Source organism: Aspergillus brunneoviolaceus (genome assembly GCF_003184695.1).
Source record: "Aspergillus brunneoviolaceus CBS 621.78 unplaced genomic scaffold BO95scaffold_101, whole genome shotgun sequence".
NCBI classification, from domain to species: Eukaryota; Fungi; Ascomycota; class Eurotiomycetes; order Eurotiales; family Aspergillaceae; genus Aspergillus; species Aspergillus brunneoviolaceus.
Window position 1 is genome coordinate 1 of NW_020290831.1, and position 23,793 is coordinate 23,793.

The window sequence follows — 23,793 nt, forward strand, 5'->3', positions numbered from 1 at the left end:
CAGAAAGAGGGAGATGAGGGGAAGAATGGCAAAGCGTGGAAAGCGTGGGCGATCCCCCCATCAGTATTGCTTGTAAATTGTACTCCGTAAACTGTAAACAAAGCCTCCCCAGACCCGAATGCGGTCAGCCCCACCAGATTGGCTCCAGACCCGCACCCCCCCCCCGGTTGTCTGTTTACTTTCCAGACTCCAGGCTCCTTGTTCTTCGTTCCTCTTCTTTCCCTCCACCACTCCACGTCCCTCTTCTTTCTTCCATCTTCCAACGCATCGCGCCGTCGAACCTGCTTGGATAATATTCCTCATTCCCACGCGACTTCTACTTCTTAGAGAAGTCAACCTCGTCCTAGAACAACCCCTCCCTTGCTCCGTCTCAATTGTCGCATGATCCACCGCAACTTGCGCGCGTCGTCATGTCCGCCGGATTGCCTTTTCTGCAGAAGCAGCGCAAGCCCACCCTCACGGAATGGGCTCATATCACTGACCTTCAGAAGTAAGTTTCCGTTTCGCCTCGCTGAATCTCCTCTTCGCTTGCGCCCGGCCAGTTGGCTCGGGGACCTGACCATCTATAGCTATGAGGATCTGACCAAGCCCGAGCTCGCCGCGGCGCTTGACTCGCACCTTCAAGCTCACCAATCCATCTTCATCGATGATGCGCGCCTCGGAGATTACTACAGGCGTCTGTCAGGATCTCCGCGCATTTTCTCTCCTGCCAAGAATTCGCCTGTCAAGACATCGCCGACCAAGAGAGCACCTAAGGTGGAAGGCACTCCGTCGGCAGACGAAGCCCCCAAGTCAACGCGCAAGAGGAGCTCCAGATCCAAGGTGGAGTCTGTGCAAACGTAAGTTCCACCTTGCTTTTGTTTGTCGTATTCGTCCGAAACCTGCGACTTCGGCTTTGCATGGATCTCGTTTGCGCGTGCGATACTCGATGTTTACGTCATCGCGGACCCGGGCTGATTTGCGATCCTCACGACAGGGATGACTCCGATGTTCCCCAAACTCCCGGCCAAACGCTGGTGAGTGTTGAACCCCCATTGTCACCACTGGCGGCGGCGCTCCCGCCGTCCCCCGCAGTGGTGACCGATGTGATCGATCGCCAAACGGCGGCATGGGGCAAAAACCTCAAGGACATTTGGAACGCGTCGGGAGTGCAGGAGCAGTCAGATTCGCTGCGCGCCAACCTGAGCAGCGTCAAGGCCATCGCTGTCTTATTGTATGGGATTGAAAGCTTTGGTGTCTTGCGGTTACTTTTTCCTCTGAGACTGTTGACCCGCATCCCCGCTGTAGAAGCGGTCCATTCACCGGCTTTCGATATCTCGGCTCCTGACGCCTTCGTCTTGGTCGAGAGCTCCTTCTGGACTGCTTTCCTTGGGTGGCTCTTCACTAGTCTCGTCATCCCCTTAACCGTCGCGTATTTCTTCAATATCAGCTTGCAGGCGGCTCAGAGCGGTGGTCCGGCGGCCAACACTCGGCGTCAACGGGCGGCAGCGGCCGCGCAGCTCGCCAGCTTCGATCCTCTGAGCTTCCACATTGCCAAGGCGCTCATCGCGTATCTGGTTTACACCGGCAAATTCTCTTACTGGGGCTTCTTCAACGATATCGCCGTCGAGGACATCAACAATGCTATTCCGGGCCGCTGGCCTGGAGTCATCACCGGTTCTGCGATCGGTGTGCTTACCACCCTATATGAAGCTATCCTTCGGAAGTAGATATATCCTGTCTACATGTCCGGTGTGATAGCTACTACGTTTACCAGTTATATAAGCTTGTTCTGTTCGGCTCGCGCCGAGTGACCAAGTCTTGGCATTTCTGGGGTTGGTGTAAGTGAACTCGACTTGTGCTCAGGTACTGTGGGAGCATCCCATAATCTTTGAGGCTGTTCTGGCAGCGAGAACAGTCGATTCCGGGCGTGGGTGAGATTTTTGTGCAATGGCAGGTCCAGAAAGAAGAAAAAAAGATAACATTTATCTTAGAGAGAGAAACTGGCGGGACCGATGGATCAAATCGTGGAGCTGGTTTGAATTTGCTTTGGTGTATTTTCGCTTGCTTTTGTGCATGCTATGCACGATTGTCCTGAGGCGTATTCTGTCTTTCGATCTTGTTTTGTGTTTCGGGTTGATGTCTGGCGTACTCAGCAGGGTGTTGTTGTTGTTGCTGCTGTATGTTCTATGAAGTCTAGGGGACCTCCCCCTCACTTTGGGTTGCGATTCACTGCTAAGGTTTTCAGAAGGCGCTTCTTGGTTTTCGGGGATTAGTGTTTTTGCTTTTCTTTTTGGATGTGATATATCTCTCTATCTGCTAATTGTGACGTAGCAATCGAACAAGAGCTCTGAACAGACGATTCGAGTCGTGAGTTAGTACATACATAGGAAATGGCCATACCTGCAACCAAGAAATCTATCTCATCTATCCTTGAAGCTCTATAATAAGTGCGATGCTAGATTCGACGAAGACCAAGCCCAAGCCCAAGCCCAAGCCCTCACGGCGCTTCCCCCCAAACCCCAACCCAACCCAAGTAGGATGATGGGTGGATACTCATTTCTTCTTAAACCGCTCCGCCAGCTCCAAAGTCAACAGCACCGGCATCTTGGCCTCGACCTCGACCACATCCGCCCGAATATGGTTGCTCGTGCTCAGCTGGCCCCCGATCTCCGTCTTCCAGTCCCGCACATCCCACTGGAACCCGGCGGTGGTGATCCGCGCCGGTCCCAGGAGCGGGATGATCCCGACGTTTTCCTCCAGGAGATGCGTTTTTTCCGGGGTGGTGGTGGTGGTGGTGGTGGTGGCGGTGCTCTGCACCTCGGGGATATCTTGCTTGTTTTGACTGTCGGTGTCATGGCTGGGTGCTGGGGTAGTGGCGGGGCGATTCACCCGCGGCGTGTGCACGATATTCCGGCCAGGGCGGAGGATGAAGGTTATGCTTTCTTCGGAGATGAGGTAGAGGTTTCCCCCTTTGGGGTGGGGTTCATCAATGCTGGAGCTGCTGGTGGTGGTGGTGCTTGTGGTGCTTGTGGCTCGGAGCTCCTGCGTCATGTAGAAGAGGTGGTGGATTTGGGAGAAGGCTTGGTCGACGCGGCCGCCTAGGCCGCCTAGGATGAGGATTTCGAGTTGAGGTCGGGTTTGGGGTGGGGTTTGGGGGTTAGTGATGGAAGTAGGTTCTGTGGTGAGTTCTGGATTTGCTGCTGCTGGTGGTGGTGATGGTGCTGCTGCTGCTGCCGCCGCAGCAGTAGCGAGAATAGTCGCCGTGTTCCTTTGGATGTACTGCAGGCTCTTGTGGAAGTCCGTGCTGTAGTCGTCGATGTGTTGGATGACGGAGACGCCCAGGGTCTCGTAGTGCGTGCGGATCTCCGGGTGGATGGAGTCGAGGTCGCCGATTATGGCGCTGGGGAACTGTGCGGGTTTCTGTTAGTTTTTGGGAAGGGGGGCGGGAGAGGTTGTGGAGAGAGAATGGAGAATAGGGGATGATGGTGGGATATTTCTTGGTTTTGTTTACAGTAGGGAGGGGATGGATGTACTGATGATGTACGGTACTCACATCTGTAAATTCGCTCCCGCGGGCCTTCATCATCTCGTAGAAGCGGTTTGCGCCGCCGTCGGCGCAGACGGTGATACATGCTGCAATTCGTTATTAGCCAGGGGTCTTATAGCTTGGATGCTTGGGCTGCAGGGGGGGTGGGTGTAGATGATTGGACATGTGTAGCTTCAGGGGTCAAACAGTGGTTAGGTACTTAGTAGGTACCTAGGTAACTCACCATGTCGCTGTAGAACATCGTAGGCCTTTTCGTTGATTGGATGGTTGAGGATCAACAGGGCATACGGCGAGGAAGGGTATCCCTCGCGAAAGAATTGCGTGGGATCCCACTCTGTCACTGCCATGGGGGTTTTGAGTCGGTAGGGCAGGTCCATGGTATCTTTTTGTTCTTTCTGGTGTGAGACTGTCCTGGGAAGGTTGTTCGGGGTGTGATAGGGACCGGCGTTATCAAATCCGAATTTCGGAGACGGAGATGGGTTGTCCCCGTTCTTTTTTGCTTGCTCGTGTCCTAATATTTGGTTCTGTGTTTGAATCGTTGTCCTTGATAGTGGAGATGCAGACTCAGAGTATAGGGTTCGCATTCACGAGAGCATCTTCAGTCGGTACACTAAAAAGGTATTGTATGTAGTACACTTACTGTCGATCGATGGTCTGATCTGGAATGATCTCAACTGATAAGTTCAACCCCTCCCTCCTCCCTCTTCAGCCACAGCCACATGGCTGCGCCGATTTGCGGGGTGTGGCGGGAGCCGGCAGAGGCTGACGACAGGCTGACTAACTTTACTACAGCAGCCGTTGTCATTGGCTCCGCTTCTCGTATTCCCCCCAAGCTTCGATCTGCTACACATCAGTAAACTTGCCCTTCAGTTTCTCACGATCTGCTTATAATGAACATCACAGGTGAGACTCAGCTCCGACTATGGTAGCCCGCAGCAAGGGCTGTGTACTCTGCGTGCAACGTAGAGTCAAGGTTGGTTCATCTTACTTCAGAACTAAACCATATCCACTGACTGTTGCAGTGCGATCAACGACAACCTGGATGTGCGAAATGCGAAACCTATGGAGAGCCGTGCCCCGGTTATGGTCCTCGCTTTAAATTTATTGTTGGGAAGCCATATCGCACTCAACGACGTCGAAAGTCAGGCTCTAATCAGGATGGCTCATCCCCCGAGTCACTCGCTGTAGTCCAATCCCAGCCTCTGCGGCAACGTACAAATCCGCTGTGCAATCTCTCATCCATTGCTTCGGCTGATATGAACTTGAGTCAGTGCCTTTGCGTCTTGACGCAGGAGATTTCCAAGCCATTTGCTGCGAACTCGGCGCATGTTACGTCTCGCTGGTTCGGGTTTCTGCCTACAGTGTACGGACGCAGTAGGACCTTGGACTTGACGATTAAATCCTTTACAGCGCATCAGATAGGTAACCTGACGAGTGATCCGCAAGCGGCGCAGTATGCGAGACAGCTGTACGTTGAGTCTTTGTATCGACTGCGGACCTCGTTGGGCAACTCCCGGGAATGTTACTCGCCCGAGGTGTTCTGTGCTGTAATGCTTCTTTGTCTGTACGAGGTGAGTTGCGTGCCATGTCTTTTCATCACAAACGACTCTAATGCACATAAGTTGTTCACCAATGTCCACGACGCAGATGCCTGGATGAAACATGCTAAAGGATTGAGCCAATTGGTGGAGCTACGAGGAGCAGCTCGCTGCACCACCGAGTTCGACCATGTGCTGCTCAAAGCTGCTCGGGGTCTGATAGTCATGTACTCTCTCTTCTCCGGGCAGCGCTGCTTTCTAGCCTTGGAAGAATGGCACACTGTGATGAAGCAGCACCCCAATTCCGGCCTGGGTGACGATCTTGCGAACCTGGTCGAACAGTTCTTCGCGTACTTCACCTCTGCGCCCGGTCTTGTGCATCAGCTTTACGACCTCAAAGACGCAGATTTCACTAAGCCGGATACTGTCGCCAAAGCGAGTGATCTGCTTTTCCAAGTCTTGGTCATGCAGAATAAATTATCCGAATGGCTCGCCAATTTGTCTGCAGTCACGCCGTTGCCGGGTGAGACTCGATCTGCGTCAGGGGATCTGTATTATCCTACTGTGCTCGAGTACTCAGATGAGAGCGCCGCGTCTATTTTTTGCGGGTATTACTCTTACATGATAATCATACACGAGATACTGAGGGTCTGCGGTTATCCTGGTGATCACAGCGCCACCGTTGTCTATTTCCGAGACCAGATCTGCAAGTCGGTTGAGTACAATGCTCGGGGTCTACTGGGACCATATCGCATGGGATTTCCCTTGAGGGTGGCCTATGAAGTTGCGGATCCTGCTACGAGGGCTTGGATCGAGGGTCGTTTGGAAAGGCTCTCGAAAGTGTACGCGGCCGTGCGTCCACAGAACTTCGGATGATCACAACATAAAACCTCAACGATACCAAGTTTCTGATTATCTACCCATGGCTGACCCGAGAGAAAGTCGCCCAATTTATACGCTTAGACCTCTGGGTCAGCTGGGCCTCCCTTAACAGGCCACAGGGGCTCCGCTACGGCACGAGCTAGCAGCAAGATAATGACAATGAAGACCTCCATCACCAGTCCCATGCCCACCATAACACCCTCACTGCCGTCGATGGGCCTGAATTTCCGTGGACCAAACTCCGCTAGCAGGAAGTAAACCACGCGGACCACCAGAAAAGGAAGAGCACTCAGCACTATCAACACACAGCTGTGTCCGGCTGGTGAGAGGACGGAACGATATGTCACCGCCAACCAGCTCACCAGACCACACACAAAACAGAAAGTGGCGGCAAATACGGCTCCTCCAGCATACATACAGCCAGGGATTCCGATGCACTCGCCTACCACTACCAGAACAATGGAGATTATGACCGGGAAGCGAAAGAAGTGGAGGAGGAAGCGGACATGTTTGGGGAAACGGGAGTTTCCGGGGCCGGTGCGACCTGCTTGTCCACTGTAGATCGAGAGTTGCTGTCAGTCGTGTCTAGGTTCAATGGTTGGTCCTTCTCTTTTGTCTTACCTTCGCAAAAGAACGAGGCTCACCTCAAACAAGAGAGGCGAGAGCCCAATACTTTGCAGAACGGATTCTGCTATGAGCATTGACTCGTTTGGATGGCGATTGGAGATCACCATGGCCGAGTCGGCGATCCGGACTAGGTTGACGGAGGTCAGTGCATGCTATTAGTGCACTATGGTGTACATACTCTGGGATAATATGCCCAACAGCCCCCACCATGAGTACAGGAAGCACCGCGCAGGGCGTTTCTGTTTCCTATGGTGCCAGTAACGCCATTCCTGATTGTACCTCATGAGGAATTGGACCAGCTGGATGATCGAGAATAAGACAACCTCAACTATGGCGACGTATCGCTTCTCTGGAGATGTTATGGCGATGTTGGGATTATAGCCAGCCATGTTGAAGTCAACTGGGTCACAATAAACTCAGCGAAGTATACAGAATGGACGGAAATATAGAGCAGGAGACGAGGAGAAGACCAGGCGAAGACACCAAGGTGGAGTGCTCAGCCCGGTTATATATACTAACACCATCTTCAATTAGACTTTTTCTCCCTCTTTCATCGTTTCGAACTCTTTTTCTGCTCGCGTGAAAGCTCACAGCATAGCCATGGCCATCCTCGTGCCTGGTGGAGACATCGCGATGAGTGACCATTCTAGGTTTAGCGCATCTGGTGCGTCAGTAACCAATCATTCGGCTCTTCCGTCCTATAGATCGCGGGCGAAGTCTTCCACCCATTCAATTAAGCTGTCTGTGCGCATCATATTCTATGGATATCAGCCGCACATTTGTACCTCAAGAGTATGTGAAGATCACGAGAGACATGGGGTTGGATCTACAGAGAATACTCAAGTGGCCTTGGACATCCCTCATCTAGCGCTGGATTCATTGTTTATAGAGGCATATACTGACGGAGGATTGCCTGATCATTTAGTACTCTCCCTTCGACTACATGAATGAGTACTGGGAGTGAAAAGCCAGGACGTACGTCCTCCACCCTAAAGGATTCTGCCATCTATAGCCCTGAGGTACCTACTACCTATCTACTAGGTACTAATCGCAAGCGTCGTTGAAGTACAGCGTAACTATGATGCAATATGATTGGTTGTGCCAGCCTGACTAGCCCCTCTCTGAAAGCGGTAAGGATGGTGCCTGAGGTGTCGATTTTGCCAACCTTCCGTCCATTCTTCTCCGCAGTTCGCACTGGATTTCCAATCCATTGACTGTCTATTACCACCTCATCCAGCGTCGCTTTCGTCGGGCATTGATGCCTCTCCCCTTCTTTTGATACCACTCTCTACTCCACTTCCTCAATTGATATCCCTCCCTCTAATTCCCGTCATGTTCCGCTCCGCAGCTCGGGTCGTCCTCCGCGCGCCCGCTGTCCCAGTCCGTGGCCCGGCCAGCAGACGATTGATAAGCACTTCTCCCGTTGACAAGAAGTCGAGAAGCTGGAAGGGAGGCATCGTGCGTCTGGGTCTGGCTGCTGGCGCAATCTACTACTACAACACCAGCCCTGTTTTCGCGCAAGACCCGAAATGTACGTATTGTCCGCTGTTCCGACATTTTCCTCCCGAAGCTTGGTCATCGTTCCGAGATCAGAGCTATGTCGTCACCCTGGAGAAAGACGACCAGACACCGAGAAGCGAATGAAGTTGACTGACAACCTGCATTTAGTCTCCTTCCGCTCCCAACCGCAGCCTGATGCTGTCGCCGAAGAATCTCTCCCGACCCTCGACTCCGTGAAGCCTAAGATCCGTGAGCAGAAGGCTCCCACTGCCACTCCCACCCCCAATTCCACCCCCAGTATCACGCCTGCTGCGCCTCAGCCACCTTCCGAACCCACTCAGATCGACCCTGCGGAACTTGAGGAACAAGCCGGCCACGAAGCTGCTTTCAATGAGGAGACTGGCGAGATCAACTGGGACTGCCCTTGCCTCGGCGGCATGGCCCACGGACCTTGCGGAGAGGACTTCAAGGCCGCTTTTAGCTGCTTTGTCTTCTCCACCGAGGAGCCTAAGGGCATTGACTGCATTGACAAGTTCCAGTACGGAAACCTTCCGCCTGTCGGGTCCTAGAGCGCCGCTAACAGTAACCCCCCTTAGGGCTATGCAAAACTGCTTCAGACAATATCCTGAGGTCTACGGTGCCGAGCTGGAAGACGACGAGGCTCCCGCTGAGGGTCAAGTTGCCTCCGCCGCTCCTGACGATGAGCAGCCCGTGAGCGCTGCTCAGATTGATGCTTCCTCCACCCCCGATGAGAAGCACGCCCGCGCACACGAGGTCAACGCTGAGACCAAGTCGCAGCTTGCGGAGAAGGGTGAGCTCCCCGAGAGCAACGAGCTGATTCCCAAGTCGTGGCACGACACGGAGGCCAAGAACGAGGCCCCCGAGCAGACCAAGAACTAAGCAGCTGTGTCAACGAGTCTGTTATCATACGAGATCACGAACTGAAGTTGCAGGAGTGACAAAGGCTGGGTGTGGATTGAACCGAAACCACGGAGGAGGTGTTTGCGGCAAGCGGGATCGCGCCGTATGTATCAGTATATGAATGTGTTTCTATATCTTATACCCCCACCCTCGCCTCGTTGTTTCTCGTTCTCTTCTAGCGTGCGTCGGCCTTGTCAGCCAGCCACTCAAGCCAATCCGTGCATTCGTGATTGCTTTTGGGAATGGACGTTGCAATTTCTTTGGTCATTGGTCTTTGTGAACCCGCATCACGGACCATCTCCTTCTCTCCCTATATCTCCTATTTACTGTTGAGTTCCTGTATCTAAAATCACTGTACTTGTATGTTTTCTTGTGTTATGGTCATTTAGCAAGTCCGGAAGAGAGAGACGACATGGAATAGAGATAGACCAGTGATTTGTGATTATGTGATCTGGCAAAATTGGTGCTCTCTGTGTTCTATTGTTGTATACGTGCGCAGTGTTGATAGAAGGGTGCGGCTAGAGGTTGTCACACCCAACTTCGAGACTTTGGTGCCTCTGAATGCTTGATCCTCTATTCTCCTTCTGGTTGATCACTGCAGCACTGGGGCTGTTCATCATCCTCAACTAGAAATCGACCTTAAAATGAAACTACACCTACACTTCAGTCCCCAAGCCGGCAAAGGTACTGCAATACACTCCGACGGGGCACTGCTGGCACCTGCGGCATCAACTCCATCATCCCCGAAGTGGACTAGCGCGTTCCCGTCGCGTCTTCCCCCCCACGCGTCTTGCAGTATCAACTGTAGAGAGATCATATCCCATTAGAACCCCAAACCACTTTGGCGACACCCACACCCACGCCCCTCATTGAATCAGATGGAGATAGCATAGCGGCGGCAGGCATCTCAAGTCCAAGTCCCACCACCGCAGTCTCTCCGACACGCCATCTTTTTCCTCTTTTCAACAACAATCCCACCAAAAATTTTTAGATGCCGACAACTTCTTCGTCCCCCTCAATCCCCCCCTCCTTCGACCCAACCATCCACCTCGACACCGACCCAGCCCTCCTCGACTTCGACCAACCCGACCAACACCCCCTCGCAAACGCAAACCCCCAATCGGAGTCGCAATCCTTCTCCGACGACCTCGAGGCCCTAGACCTCCAGCGACAGGAGCGCGCGCGCAACCGGACCGTGATCCAGCATCGCGCGTGGAATCTCTCGGATGTGTTCCGCAGTGACGAAGATCTAAGACCTGGTACATTTTCCCCCTATCATTTCTTTTGAGTCTTTGAGGCGGGACGGGGCGTTCGATACCTATCTGGGGGAGAAAGCAAAAACAGCCGGGATTGATTATTTTATGAGAGGTTACGAGCTTTTTTTGTGCCGTGAATAGACAATACCCCCACGAAAAAGCATAGAAAGCATCGACTCGATTCGCCGGTTCGTGAGTTGGCTTGGTTGCCGTCGTCGTCGCCGCCGGGTGTTTTGAGGATGCCGTTTATTTCGTCGCCTGCGCCTGTTGCTGCTGATGGTGGTGGTGGTGGTGGTGCGGGGGAGGCAGGTGTGTCGGATACGCATAAGCGGAAGATTGAGGAAACGGGGAATTCTGCTGCTGCGGAGGTGGTTAAGAGGCCGAGAATGATGGGTGGGTTTTTGGACGATGAGGACGATGAGGATGAGGATGAGGATGGGATGGAGGCCTTGCGGGATATGCAGCAGATGGATGCTGGTGGAGGTCGGGTGGATGAGTGGGTTGCTCTGCCTGGATCGGCGTCGTTGTCGAAGCGTCCGGAGCGATCGATGCAGTCGGTTACGGCTGCGGAGCCTAAGAAGCCGAAGGTCATGGGTGGGTTTCTGGATGATGACTACGATGACAACAACGACGAGGATGAGTTGGAGGCGCTGCATGATGCGCAATTCAAGAGTCAGTTCATGATGCAGGAGCAACTCATTGAGCAGCCACTCGTTGACCTGCCTGCCATTCCGAGGCCGTCGCAGATCCCCCCGCCGCCGCTGCAGGAGCCGAGCAGCTCGATGCCCACGACCATGTCGCTACCCTCGCGCAGACCGACGAGGTCGATCCAGATCAAGACCTGCTCGGGCAAGACGCATCATGTTGCTCTGAAGAAGCCGGCGAGTAGGGTGTCGTACGAAAGACTCGTGGCCGGTCGTTCGACTCCAGCCCCGGGTCGGGCTCAGAAAGCTTACTATGGTATTGAGATTCATCGGCTCTTGGACGAAGCTGCGAAGGAGGAGGAAGATTGTGCTTCGAAGGTGGCGAGACCACGCCCCTCCCATACGATCCAACCGTCCATCGAGCCCGCGCTGGACGCTGGCCACAACAGCAAGGCCAGTAAGCACGCTAAGGCGATGTGGACGGAGAAGTACCGCGCACGCAAGTTCACGGAGCTGATTGGCGATGAGCGCACCCATCGACACGTCTTGCGGTGGCTGAAAGGGTGGGAGCCGATTGTCTTCCCCAACCTGGGCCGGTCGAAGGCGAAGAAACCCATGCGGAAGGACAACAACGAGGATGAGGAGCCGGCTCACCGCAAGGTCTTGCTTCTGTGCGGCCCCCCGGGACTGGGGAAGACCACCCTAGCGCATGTCTGCGCTCGACAGGCGGGCTACGAGGTCCTCGAGATCAATGCTAGTGACGACCGGAGTCGAGATGTTGTCAAGGGTCGAATCCGGGACTCCCTCGGAACGGAGAACGTCAAAGGAATGAATGTGGAGGTCGGGGAGGATAAAGTGCGCAAGGCGGGACGGCCGGTGTGCGTGGTTGTAGATGAAGTGGACGGGGTCGTGAGCGGATCTGGGGGCAGCGGTGAAGGTGGCTTCATGAAGGCCTTGATCGATCTGGTGATGCTGGATCAAAAGAATTCGGCACGGAAGGCTGAGAAGACGTCGACCACTGGCAAGAAGAAGAAGGGCGACAACTTCCGCTTTCTGCGGCCTCTCATTCTGGTCTGCAATGATGTCTATCACCCCAGTCTCCGGCCGCTGCGGACTGCTGCTATCGCTGAAATCATCCATGTGCGTCAAGCGCCAATCGAGAACGTTGTTGCGCGGATGAAGCGAGTGTTCTCCATTGAAGGCATCCCAGCAGATAACGACGGGGTCCGGCGTCTCTGTGAGGCGTCCTGGGGCATTGCCCGGAGGAAGCAGATGGGCGTCAAAAGCAGCGGAACGGCTGAAGGCGACATTCGCAGTGTGCTTGTTGCAGCCGAGTGGGTGGCGCACAAGCTGCGCAGCGAGTGTCCATCCACGCTGAGGCTGACGCGCAGCTGGCTGGAGCAGAAAGTCCTCAGCGACAAGACCGGTGGCGGGACGTTCTTCAAGGGCCTGAACCGCGGTGGTGTCCGAGACCTCGTGGACCGCGTCTTCACCGAGGGCGCTGGGTTCGCCGACGCCCCCGTGGGCGCTGATTCCTTCCGGGACCCCTACGACGACTCGGCCCGAGTCCCCGTCGGCGTGGCAGATCTGCGCAAGCGCCATGCCATCAACCGCCTGCGCGAGATGGTCGACGCCAGCGGCGAGCACGACCGCTGCGTGTCCGAGTGCTTCTCCTCGTACCCGTTACAGACCTACCAAGACGACACTTTCCTCTCCAAACCCAACGCGGCCTACGAATGGCTGCACTTCCACGACACCATCTCCTCCAAGATCTTCTCCCACCAGGACTGGGAACTGGGCGCCTACCTCAGCCAGCCCGTCCTCGCCTTCCATCACCTCTTCGCCTCGACCTCCGGCAAAGCCAAAGCACCGACAACAACAACCTCCTCCTCCGCGGACGCCGACAAAGACGCCGCGGAGGAAGAGCACCCATTTTCCGGGCCCCGCGCCGACTTCGCCGCCTACGAGGCCCAGAAGCAGAACCGCGCCCTGCTGACGGAGTTCCAGTCCTCCTTCTCGGCACCGTTGAGTCGACTCTTCCGATCCACGGAGTCGTTAGTGCTCGACCTCGTCCCCAACCTCATCAAGATGCTCTCGCCGGACGTGAAACCGGTCGTCGTCCGCGGCAGCGGCGAGCAGCGGAGCGTGGCCAGCGTGCGCAAGGAGAGCGAGCGCGCGCTCGTCCAGGCCGCCGTGCGCGTCATGTCCGGTCTCGGCGTGCGGTTCGAGAAGGTCCGCGTCGAGGGCGCCGGCGGTGCGCACAGTGGATGGGCCTATCGAATGGAACCGTACGTTGACCCTTCCTTTGCCCCTTTATCCCCTCCAGACGCCCCCCCCCCCACCAACGATCCCATCAAGTTCGATAACCCAACTAACCTGCGGGAAAAAAACAGACCCCTCGACACCCTCATCACCTTCTCCCAAACCAAAACCAACACATCCACCACCACCACCACCGCCTCCGCCCCCGTCCGCTACGCCGTCCGCCAAGTCCTCGACCAGGAATACCGCAAAGAAACCACCCTGAAAAAGTCCACCGATGGCGGTCTCAAACTCACCAACCCCAAATCCAGCACCAACACTCTCCAAAAAGCCAGCCCCGAAACGGCCAAGAAACCCGGCGCCGCAGCAGACGGCATCGCAGTCAAACGCGATTTCTTTGGACGGATCATCCAGGAGCCGCCGGCGTCGGCGGCAGAGGGGGCCGAGAATGACGACGCTCATCAGAAGAATGCGGCGGCGCAGACGGAAATGTCCAAGAGCGGAAGAAGGGTGTGGGTGACGTACCATGATGGGTTTTCGAACGCGGTGCGTAAGCCGATTTCTTTGGCGGAGTTATTGGGTGATTTGTAGATTCGTTTCCTGGTTTTGAGGGTGTGTAGGTAATGATTGAATGAGGTTTGTGGTTCATTTATATGGTATTGCTAGGTTAGGGCTGGCGTTTAGTTTGTATGGGTTATTGGTACGGTAAGGGATCTGGGGCGGGCGGGGGCTTTCATTGAACGAGTTTATAACTTAGGTGCGAGGGTACTGTTCTACTTGTTCTGCCTTCGTGTCAATCTAGTGAGAACTTGACCACAGAGTACGGTTAGATGAAGATCTGCTGCTCCTATTGGTATATACTTCCTCCAATCCACCCATCTCATCTAAAACTTCTCATCAAGGAACCAATAAAGAAAAGGATTCATGAACAAATGCCGACCCCGAACATATCTCATGGATGGGGGGATAAAAACAAACAGAAATAATTCAAGCCATCACAAAAAGGACACCATGCAATAAAAAAAAACACACACAAAGAAAAAGTTAAGCCTGATTCTTCAACTTCTCCGTCAACTCGGGCACCTTCTCAAACAGGTCCCCGACCAACCCGACATCGGCGACCTGGAAGATCGGCGCGTCGGCGTCCTTGTTGATGGCGGCGATGACCTTGCTGTCCTTCATGCCGGCCAGGTGCTGGATGGCGCCCGAGATGCCCGCGCACAGGTACAGCTGCGGGGCGACGTTCTTGCCCGTCTGGCCGACCTGCAGGCTGTTGTCGGCGAAGCCGCTGTCGACGGCGGCGCGCGAGGCGCCGATGGCGGCGCCCAGGGTGTCGGCCAGGGGCACGATGACGCGGTCGAACTCCTCCTTGGACTTCAGGCCGCGGCCGCCGGAGACGACGCGCTGCGCCGTCGCCAGGTCCGGCCGCTCGGACTTGGCCAGCTCCTCCGACACCCACTCCGTCTGCAGGGGGGCCTTGGGGTCGCTGCCGGCCTCGATGGCGGCGCCGCCGCCGCTCGTCTCGACGCCCTGGAACGAGGTGCCGCGCACGGTGAGGATCTTGATCGGGTCGGTCGATTGCACGGTTAGGATGGCGTTGCCGGCGTAGATGGGGCGGACGAAGGCTATTTTTGGGGGATGATTAGTTCTTGGACGTGGGAGGGTGAGGTGAGGTGAGGTGCTTCGGGGTTTGTGGTGGTGGGTTGGGAGCTTTTCTTTTTTAAAAAAAGTTGCGACTCCGACACCGGAGATAGGATGAGGGGAAAGTTGCAGAACACAAAACTAAAGCAGGGGAAGACGTACTATCCTCGCTCTCAATGCCAGTGATATCGGACACCTGCTGCACATCCAACAGAGCTGCCACGCGGGGCAGGAGACTCTTGCCGAAGGCCGAGTGGCCGGCAACCACGTGCGTGTATTCGCCTTTCTGGATGTTCTCGACGAGCAGAGGGGCGTAGTTCTCGGGGAGGCCCTGTTTTGTGACAAGATTAGATTAGCATGTGATCAGGTAAAAGTATCGGCGCCAGCCTTGAATTGCGGGATTGAAAGTAGATTCCATAGCGGAGGTTGAGCTGGAGCTGGCATACCTTCTCGTAGGCCTCGTTCTCCACCGCAACGACCTTGTCCAGACCCTTGATCTGGGCCGCCTCGGCCGCGGAGGTCGCCTTCACATTGGCCCCGGCCACGAAGGCAGTGATAGGGCCCCCGAGCTTCTGGGCCGCGGCGATGGCGGACAGGGAGGAGGGCTGGATCTTGCCGTCACGCTGTTCGAGCACGGCGAGGGTGGAGAGCAGGCGGGCGAAAGCGGCGGAGGAGATGGCGGTGGTGGTGCGCGTGGAGGGGAGGATCTGGGCGCGGGCGGCGCGGAGCACCGAGTTTCTTGCGAGAGGAAGCATCTTGAGGTAGGCGAAATTGATTGAGTGGGTGGGGAGGTTGGAGAGGGGAGAGCTTGGAGAGGAGAGAGGAAGAGGAAGAGGAAGAGGGAGGGGAAAGAAAGGTGGGGAGTGGATGAGCGGAAGTCTTTCAGGTGAAATTGAAGGTTATCGTCGGATTGAATGGCTTGACCGCCCGCTCGGCCAGTCAGTCACAATCGCCGATCCCGCCGGCGGCCAAATCACCCGACGGACGGCTGGTTCGGTTACTCCAGCTTTGGCTGTGCCAGGCAGAATATCCTCGGTACAATGTCAATCATATGTCATAAATCAGTTGACTCCGTAAGATGTACAGAACTTTTACTGTTTATTCTTTTTATTCGTCCAAGGGGTATTGAGGTACACGCCCTGATATGATAGAAAAAAAATAAAACTCTAAATCTAGAGATGGAGGGAGATTGAAGACAAAGCGAAACAGAAAAACAGCGCCGGTAGACAAGAACAACCCATTGCTTATTCAGATACAAATCCGTGGAAATCAAAACAACACCGGAGGTATAGACTTGATTGAGTGAGAGTTCGAAGCGTAGGACGATTATGAAGTCGACTTTCTCTTCTTCTTACCAGCGCCAGCCTCGGCTTTCGTAGGCGCCGCGCCATCTTCCAGGGCCTTAGCCTTCTGCTTCTGGAGCTTCTCTTTCCTCGCCGCCAGCGTCACGGCATCCTCATCGTCCTCAGCGGCGGCCTTGGCCTTCTTGGCCTTCTTGGGGGCCTCAATCTGCTGCTGCTTCTCCTCGTCGCCCGCGCTGATCTGCTTGCGCTTCTTGCCGCCGGCAACGGCCTTGGCCGCCTCCTCGGTACCCTCCTCGACCACGTCATCGTCCTCAAGCCACAGCTCGCTGGCCAGCCAGATGGGCATGGCCATGGTGTTGGCGCCCTTGATGTGGATCGCCTTGAGGTTGCGCCATCCCTTCGTCACGTACTTCTCCGTCAGGCCCGTGACGACCGCGTCGATGTTCTCGGCGAGCTGCTCGGCGGTGAAGTTGGACGCACCGACGCGGATGGCGGCCGTGGTCGCCGGGGCGAGCTGCACGGGGGCGCAGTGCAGCGCGCGCTCGATCTCCCGGGCGACGATCTCGGGGGCGGCGAAGGCGCTGCCTTCGTCCTTGCTCTTCTTCGCCTTGGCGTCCTTCTTGACCCGCTTGCCGTCGACCTTCTCGATCGCGGCGATGCGGACGGGGATGGGCCGCTTGCTGGACTTGTAGAAGGTCTTGCCGAGGGTCTGGACCAGGCGCATGATGATGCGGTCGTCGGCCAGGAAGACGTCGTGCTCCGCGAGCAGCTGACGGCATTTCTCGAAGCTGTCGTAGCGGGCCTTCAGCTTGTTGTATCCGATGACCTTGTCGATGCTGTTGGTCAGGTGCGCGGGGAAGGACGGGTCGGCGACGATGTTCTTGACCGCGCGCTGCGGGTCCGCGGTGATCAGGCAGACACTGAGCGAGGACTTGGTGTTGAGCGAGTGGGGGATCGGGATCTTGCCGGGCTTCAGGCGGTTCTTGTCGACCACGTGCTTCTTGGTCGTGAGGACGAGCCACACGGCCTCGTTCTTGACCGTCTGCTCGCCATCGGAGTCCTCGTCATTGTCGCCGATCAGCGTCTTCTTGGTCGCAGTCTTCTCCCTCTCCGCCTGCGTCGTCTTGATGTGGCGCAGGAGTGCTTCGGATGCTCGCGAGACCTGTTACGAATGCTCATCGTTAGCGGGTTATTGAAGTTTCCCTCCGCTGTATGTGAGGTGTCTCGACAGCGCATGAGCTGTGTTACATACCTGGCTCTTATCAAGCTGGTAGGGAGTGCCGGAGGTCGCCTTAGTCGTCAAAACCGTGGAAGACCCCATTTTTGCGGTGATAATATGGAAAATGTTGCAAGAATCTGATAGGGCTCGACTTGAGCGATAATCTAATGATAAAAAAAAAATTCATGGGAAGGCGGTAGCCACTTTATTGCCGGTCTTGGCGGCGGGCGAGCACGCTTAGTCAGGCATCGTTGCTCCCCGGGTCATGTGATTTCGCATATGCTCGTGGAAATCACATGAGCAGTGGTTTGTCCTTTCTCGTCTGAAACTCCAGGCGCGATTACAATGGCATGTCAGGAATCTTGTCAAAAAGCAAGTGAGTCACATGTGAGCAGTGCGACGACGCCAGTGCTGGCTATCTCCGGATGCTTGCCCCCCCCCAACCGTCCGTGACACAGTGGGATGATGAAGAGACGGTCTGTAAGATGAGCTGGGCGACCAAGTCCAGTCATTTACGATTATCTATATGGGATCGAGCTGACGGCTTACGCAGGGGCGTGGCTCTGAGCTATTGGGGCTTCGACTCCAAGTCAATGCTTCCCCATGCCCATTTGCCTTGTTCAAGGCCACGAGGTGACGGGGAGTCCCAATCCCCGAAGACCACGCAGGCCCTGGGTGATGGAAACGTGATGCTTCACGGGCTTCTCTTCACGATGTGCGGCCAGTCCCTTGCATGTTTCATCCTAGGAGTATTGTCAAGGGTTTCCGGATATGCGCGTCCTCCACCCGCGCACCAGCCAGGGATGGATAATCGCTGTTGTTCATTAGAATCTGCGCACAAGACAAGCAATTAGCTGTGGGACTACTGAGTCTCGGGAACTGAAAGACTATCCAGAGCCAAGATGATGCTTCGGTAATTAAATCTTGGAAACGGTTTCTCAAGAAGGTCTCGAATAGATGCTCGACTGATTTCACTATCACCAGAAATTGAATTGGTCAGAGCCAGCGATTTTGCATCGCACACGACCGTAACGAAGGATGCCCGGTCAGCGAAAGAGACAACTGTAAAGGCAGGTCAGTTAGCGGTGAGGGAAAGACAACCGGGACGAATGATGCCATATGCTGGATATTGATTTAATAAACGACGAATAGGCCAAGACAGTCTTGGGCAATCGAATACTATGAGCAAATAGTCAGTATAGTGGTAGGTAAGTCAACCCATGCGCATTGACCATGTGGATTATTGCAGCGAGAGGGAAACAGGGACTGGTCTCGGAGTATTTCTTCAACCTGCAGAGAGTTTTTGTTCACGCAAGAAGAGAAAAAAAAAGGAGGTATAACATTCCGCTTGGCAATGGACCAGAACCGAGCACAAGCCACATGACCGACCGACCCTCTTTTCGAATATGTCTGGCCATTGGTTCGGTTGGTGTCGCTGATAGTAACCTATAGGTTAATATCCTAGTGGTTAGGGGATTGAATGTCCATTTCCCGTCCTCTACTCCGTATTTGATCCGATTACTAACTACGGAGACTACAGCTATCTTGGCTACGCACTGGCAGGCTACGGTCGTAACAATGGGATAGCGTTGCTTGACAGTGCTCATCGTTCGTCCGGTTGGTCGCCCGCCCAATTCTCCGGATGGGGCCAACGCAGAATGCGTTAAAACAGAGCAGTCGACTTGTCGCCGGCACATGAGACAGTTGGTGGAACAACAGAGAGAAGCTTGTGAGGTATATAGGAGAGGGGTCGGTGATTCAGGCACAGATAGACGATGATAGGACCAAACCGATGTCATCGGTGCCTGAAACAATAATGCGCGATGCTACCGCGGATTAAGATTTTCCCTTCGGGTCTCGGGTGCCGCTCCAACAAACTATGACCGTCTGTTTACATCCATCCTCAAAGCAACCTGATTCGAATGATAGGTGAGTTTGAGCTTAAACTTCAATGCTTCAATGCTAGTGCTCCCTTCGAATACTTCGATAGGCTGAGAGCATGGGCAGTCATTTCCCGTACCACACACCGATGGTCAAGTCCACGTCAATAGCTGAGTCGTTCGGGGGGATTAGCTTACTTTCCGAGGTCTAATAGTCTGTCTGCCTTGGACAAGAGGGCAACGGCGACTAATTAGTTATGGGGGTTAGATTATTGAATCAACAATGAGTTCAACAGGCCTTTAGTCTAGTAGTAATGTAGCAACTAGCTCAGACATGGCACGAGAGACCGAGCATGCGTGGAAATAACTCCCACGCCTGTGCCCCTCACAATATACCCGGTTAGGCGTAGTGTGACCCCATCCTTCAACTTAGGTTTGTTTTAGCGCTCCCTGCAGCCCGGTTAGTGCGTTGGTTTGAAGTAAGGTACGGTTGCTGTATCTGGGAGATTGGTCCCCGCCGGTGGAAAATCAAGCTAACCAAGTCTCGGTTGGATGCTTTTCTTTCAGTCTTCCCCCCCCCCTCGTCTCCACTCACCTCGGGGTTTTTATCTCCCCCCTATACCTTAGTAGCTTTCTGGCCCTGCTCTCTGGCCAAAGACAATTTGGTAGGCTGTTCATCATCTAACACGAACTCAACTGCCAACACCCTCTCTCCACCCAAACTATTGACTTTATCGGCTCCAACCCTCCGTAAATTGAGCGGAGAACGGGCAGGCCGAGGAGAATATGGGGAATAAGCAACCACGCGGTCATGCTCTGCAGACTGCTTGGCATCAGACAACCCACGTCAAATTCCCGGTGAAGCCACGCAAGCCCATAGGTTGCTATCAGCGAGTGCCCCTGGGGAGACAGAACTCCGTGGTAACCGGCACATTATACTCCATGTATAGCCCCTAACGAGTCAGCCTGGATGTAGTCTCCGGTTGCCAAGCTTTAGGCTAAGGCGCGATGCGAGAGTCCTCTTCCTGGCAGGAATCTGTAGGACACGGGGACGATGTTGTCGACGAAGGGGGGAAAAGATTGTGTCAAAAGTCATCCTCCTTTAACATACGGCGAACTGTAACTATTATGCTATGTTGGTTGTGTTTGATGAACGTGTTCAGGGTCCAGCTAGATATTGTGCAACTCCCCAGCGATCTCGTCAGCTTGGACCCCTAATGCGTGGTAGCCGGGGTGTTGTTGTGTTGTGAGGACGGCTTTGGGGGCAAAGGGGCTGAAAAAGAGGCTGCCCTGGTCATATTGTTAAACTCAAACAGCGGGCCAGGTTTGATAGGCGAGTTGCATCGTGCTTTGCTGGCTCGGGAGCTTGCGCGTTTTCCTGGATATGACTGCCTTGTTATGCAGGTACCGTGCAGGGATGAGCCATCCGTAAGATGTTTGCAGATAGCAGTGATGTACAGCATTGGTACAGCTGGTATGGCTTAAGCAGTGACTTCTCATTTGCTCAGCATAGAGACTCCTACAATGTTTGTATCTTCCGTGTGCTGGTGTGTTCAAGACCCGCCCTTGTCGAGCGGAAGAGCTTGCCGCCGGGATATATCTTCTGATAAGCTTCTATTAAGTAGACAAGATAAAGCTTTTAAGCCAAGTAATCTGGTCAATGTTGAAAACATGCTTGGTACATTTGCAAGCAGTCGAGGTTGTAACGAAGATCAAAATAAGCATGGGTCTGATGTTGTTGTCCGTCTTCCTGTGGTCAGAAGGCTGAACAAGGATGGCAGCCTTTGTATTACCGGGCTACCCCGCACTTGTCATGAGCATCTCGATCCAATATCAGTTGACATAACAGTGAAGAAGATCACAACAGCCAGATGAGATAAACATGTCACACTTACTGGCACTCTTTTCTTGTAAGCTTATTATGATGATCAAGATCGGCAAATTAGGTTATTGCCTGGTGGACCAACATTCAGTATCACCGGTCGGGTTCGGCTCAGATGGCCACCTACTGCTTTAAGCGCATCAGAGGATGTTACAGAATCTAGAATCCCATGACAAGGAATGCGTATCTGAATGATGAGTATAGGAAATGGCTTGCTATAATTGCGCGCCCGGCAACTGCACGTCTATCGATCACGGTAGACTGTGAAGGCGCATGGAATGTAGTTCTAGCGTCAAGATTGTCTCCAGAGCAGCCGATGGATCTCCCATTACCTAGCAAATGTACATATGCATCAAGGGAGATCTGACATCGTCGCTTATCATTGTCGTGCCAGACCTGAGGCGCAGACCAGGCGACCAGATGACAGGTAGTAGCGTCAAGCTATATTTATTTAGAGTAGCAATGGACCTGCATTTGAATACGGCAGTATAACCAGGCAAGCACCCGAAACTGTGATCGAGATACTGCCTACGCCAACAGACTTGCAATCATCTCATAAGTACGGAGAGAGAGAGCAATCTGTCTCCCTTACCGAGTCGCATGAAGCTGCCCCTGAATATACCTACTCGTCATCACCGAGGACATCAACAATGTCTTAGAGTAATGCCGTGAAGTATAATTGATATCTACTATAAATGGGGAATTATACTTATTTTCAGCCACCTGGTGTTGTTGACGATCTTAACGTATGACATGTAAAGTGCCTCGGATCGGTCGCCAGGGATCCTGATCATCTCACTTGCAGGGTGTTTAACAACGGCTGCAGGGGTTCCGCAGATGGGCTGGAGGCTATAATACCGAGCATAAGGGCTTAAGGGTCGGCTTGCGAAAGGGTTAAAAATATCAGAGGGCCCCTATTCGGCCAGACTCGCGCACTGTGCAGATCCATCCAGTAGGTGGTTTAAACTTGCTTGGCTCTGAAAGAGTTGAGAGTACGAAGGTGGTCATGGGTAATGGCGTTACAGAACAAATACTGAAGGTTGGGGTTTGCTGAAGGCTGAAACAGCTGAAGATCCAGAATACTGGAGAGGGGTTACATCACTACCCGAAGCGCTTTGCGCCTGCCAACTATGAGAAGGATTCGATGAGATGGACCCTGGCTAGTACAGTAGAATGAACAACAACCTAAGAACAACACAGAAGGCAGGCAGTGCAACTGTTTGTTGATGTTGATTTTGTTGTTGTCCGGGATGTCTGACTTGCTGAATAACACTTTCTTGATCTTCGCTTTCAGTTTTCCTGCCGCCAGGCCGACTGCGCCCACTAATGCAGGCCAACATTAAGATCGGACATGAGACATTGCCATGGTAGGCCGATTTGTGGCAATGGTTCGGCAGCGCCTCAGCCGGTGATTGGTGTGCCTGAATGGGGACAAAGTCTGATTTCCACCGGCTGAGGGCCGAATCTCACCCTCAATTGGCTGGGAGGTTTAATTAATTTCGGTAACCGCCAAGCAAAAGCGTGTCAGGAACAGGAAAGCTCCAAACATGCTGCTGGCGGTGGAAGAAAAATAGGCAAGGATTTAATGCCCGGCCTGCGAATCCTCCCCAAGTTCGGTTACTCAACACTGTTGGATTTGTTCCAGACAGTCAACCCGAGTCTTGGCTCTCTCTCTTCAAAGGTAGAGAAACAGAAGAGAAACACATTGGCTGGGCTGTGAGTGTTATTCTAGTATGGAACCTGGCCCCTCTCCTCAAATCCCCACTTCCTGGCTTCACGTTGCCTTGTGGGTGGTCTTTCTTTGAGCGAGCTGATCCTGGCGGACTTGGCTTGGGGGAGGGGGGGGGGGAAGGAGAGTTTTCTATCAACCGCCCCCTATTTGTTGTCTGAAGGCAATTCAAGTTGTAGAATGTCAAATTCTTGTGGGATCTTTGGGGGTCTCCGGTCTCCTGTCATCAGGGGGAAGGCACATACCGGAATGTGCCTTATACATTCTTGAGATCTCTGCCCACCTTATCTAAACGACTTTTGGTATAAAGATGAAGTATAGGTACTGTCTGTACATATGATCATACTAAGTAATATGATAGCCAGAGATCACAATCAAATTGAATACAGTCCAAATACTGGAAATGTAATATCCGAGTACTGAATCATGACCGGACACTAACCATGTGGGCCCCCCTAATATTAATATTATTTTTCTTTTTTATCCCCCCATTATTATTATCACCAACGATGGCCGACTGACTAGTGTAATATTATTGCCTTTCTTTTGGTCTGTCCACTCTCTCTTTCCTCTCTTCTCCACGGCCAAAGTGCCACACACCACTAAACTCTTTTGCATTTAGTTTAACCCCTGGAAGGAAAAAAAAAGGCCTGCGCGCACGCTTTAGTGTCTTGTTGTCCCCCTCCTTTCCTTTTTCCATTCTCACCCCCTGGTCCAACTAGATCGATCTAACCGCTTACCTACTCTCTCTACCGTACTTTCACCTGCCCTTCATCTCCCCTTCCGGTTCCCTTTTCTCTCCTCTTCCTCCCTCTTCGCGACCCTCCTCAATTTCTTCGCCTTCCCTGAGCGTTTCATTTTCCCCTCCGGCTTTCGCCTGTTACCCACGCGAGAACTTCCTGTCCGACCAGAGGGACTAGCTTCTCTCTCGCACGCTCTTTTCGGGAACCTCCTTTTCTTCTCACTTTCCACTCCTTGA

General features: G+C 53.8%; 10 protein-coding genes across 10 annotated transcripts; 5 read left to right on the forward strand and 5 right to left on the reverse strand.

Annotated features, from left to right (window-relative positions):
* Positions 1 to 410: 410 nt before the first annotated feature.
* Positions 411 to 1,709, forward strand: BO95DRAFT_457406 (uncharacterized protein; the record flags this gene model as incomplete). Its single annotated transcript, XM_025588477.1, has 3 exons — positions 411 to 490; positions 570 to 839; positions 977 to 1,709. The coding sequence occupies 3 exons, from the start codon at positions 411 to 413 to the stop codon at positions 1,707 to 1,709; spliced, it is 1,083 nt and encodes a 360-aa protein (XP_025436925.1).
* An 826-nt stretch (positions 1,710 to 2,535) lies between these two features.
* Positions 2,536 to 3,876, reverse strand: BO95DRAFT_457407 (thiamine diphosphokinase; the record flags this gene model as incomplete). Its single annotated transcript, XM_025588478.1, has 3 exons — positions 2,536 to 3,390; positions 3,536 to 3,615; positions 3,753 to 3,876. The coding sequence occupies 3 exons, from the start codon at positions 3,874 to 3,876 to the stop codon at positions 2,536 to 2,538; spliced, it is 1,059 nt and encodes a 352-aa protein (XP_025436926.1).
* A 575-nt stretch (positions 3,877 to 4,451) lies between these two features.
* Positions 4,452 to 5,943, forward strand: BO95DRAFT_375587 (Zn(II)2Cys6 transcription factor domain-containing protein; the record flags this gene model as incomplete). Its single annotated transcript, XM_025583149.1, has 3 exons — positions 4,452 to 4,502; positions 4,552 to 5,100; positions 5,152 to 5,943. 3 exons carry the CDS (start codon positions 4,452 to 4,454, stop codon positions 5,941 to 5,943), a joined length of 1,392 nt encoding a protein of 463 aa, XP_025436927.1.
* An 83-nt stretch (positions 5,944 to 6,026) lies between these two features.
* BO95DRAFT_477226 (uncharacterized protein) lies at positions 6,027 to 6,965 on the reverse strand (the record flags this gene model as incomplete). Its single annotated transcript, XM_025589978.1, has 3 exons — positions 6,027 to 6,504; positions 6,571 to 6,703; positions 6,755 to 6,965. 3 exons carry the CDS (start codon positions 6,963 to 6,965, stop codon positions 6,027 to 6,029), a joined length of 822 nt encoding a protein of 273 aa, XP_025436928.1.
* An 826-nt stretch (positions 6,966 to 7,791) lies between these two features.
* BO95DRAFT_447872 (coiled-coil-helix-coiled-coil-helix domain-containing protein) lies at positions 7,792 to 9,260 on the forward strand. Its single transcript, XM_025587719.1, has 3 exons — positions 7,792 to 8,107; positions 8,245 to 8,614; positions 8,673 to 9,260. Exons 1-3 carry the CDS (start codon positions 7,909 to 7,911, stop codon positions 8,974 to 8,976), a joined length of 873 nt encoding a protein of 290 aa, XP_025436929.1. The 5' UTR covers positions 7,792 to 7,908; the 3' UTR covers positions 8,977 to 9,260.
* Positions 9,261 to 9,891: 631 nt separating this feature from the next.
* On the reverse strand, positions 9,892 to 10,377 carry BO95DRAFT_16324 (uncharacterized protein). The gene has a single exon (XM_025580743.1). It carries the CDS (start codon positions 10,260 to 10,262, stop codon positions 9,960 to 9,962), a length of 303 nt encoding a protein of 100 aa, XP_025436930.1. The 5' UTR covers positions 10,263 to 10,377; the 3' UTR covers positions 9,892 to 9,959.
* On the forward strand, positions 10,378 to 13,938 carry BO95DRAFT_16301 (putative sister chromatid cohesion factor (Chl12)). The gene is made up of 2 exons (XM_025580742.1): positions 10,378 to 13,185; positions 13,291 to 13,938. Exons 1-2 carry the CDS (start codon positions 10,493 to 10,495, stop codon positions 13,748 to 13,750), a joined length of 3,153 nt encoding a protein of 1,050 aa, XP_025436931.1. The 5' UTR covers positions 10,378 to 10,492; the 3' UTR covers positions 13,751 to 13,938.
* Positions 13,939 to 13,970: 32 nt separating this feature from the next.
* BO95DRAFT_518714 (electron transfer flavoprotein subunit alpha/FixB family protein) lies at positions 13,971 to 15,685 on the reverse strand. The gene is made up of 3 exons (XM_025591984.1): positions 15,247 to 15,685; positions 14,963 to 15,131; positions 13,971 to 14,784 (listed from the first exon to the last, which is right to left on the reverse strand). The coding sequence occupies exons 1-3, from the start codon at positions 15,553 to 15,555 to the stop codon at positions 14,204 to 14,206; spliced, it is 1,059 nt and encodes a 352-aa protein (XP_025436932.1). The 5' UTR covers positions 15,556 to 15,685; the 3' UTR covers positions 13,971 to 14,203.
* A 201-nt stretch (positions 15,686 to 15,886) lies between these two features.
* On the reverse strand, positions 15,887 to 17,703 carry BO95DRAFT_447875 (uncharacterized protein). Its single transcript, XM_025587720.1, has 2 exons — positions 17,357 to 17,703; positions 15,887 to 17,266 (listed from the first exon to the last, which is right to left on the reverse strand). The coding sequence occupies exons 1-2, from the start codon at positions 17,423 to 17,425 to the stop codon at positions 16,127 to 16,129; spliced, it is 1,209 nt and encodes a 402-aa protein (XP_025436933.1). The 5' UTR covers positions 17,426 to 17,703; the 3' UTR covers positions 15,887 to 16,126.
* On the forward strand, positions 17,587 to 18,403 carry BO95DRAFT_16356 (uncharacterized protein). The gene has a single exon (XM_025580747.1). The coding sequence runs from the start codon at positions 17,749 to 17,751 to the stop codon at positions 18,175 to 18,177; it is 429 nt and encodes a 142-aa protein (XP_025436934.1). The 5' UTR covers positions 17,587 to 17,748; the 3' UTR covers positions 18,178 to 18,403.
* The last annotated feature ends 5,390 nt before the right edge of the window (positions 18,404 to 23,793 follow it).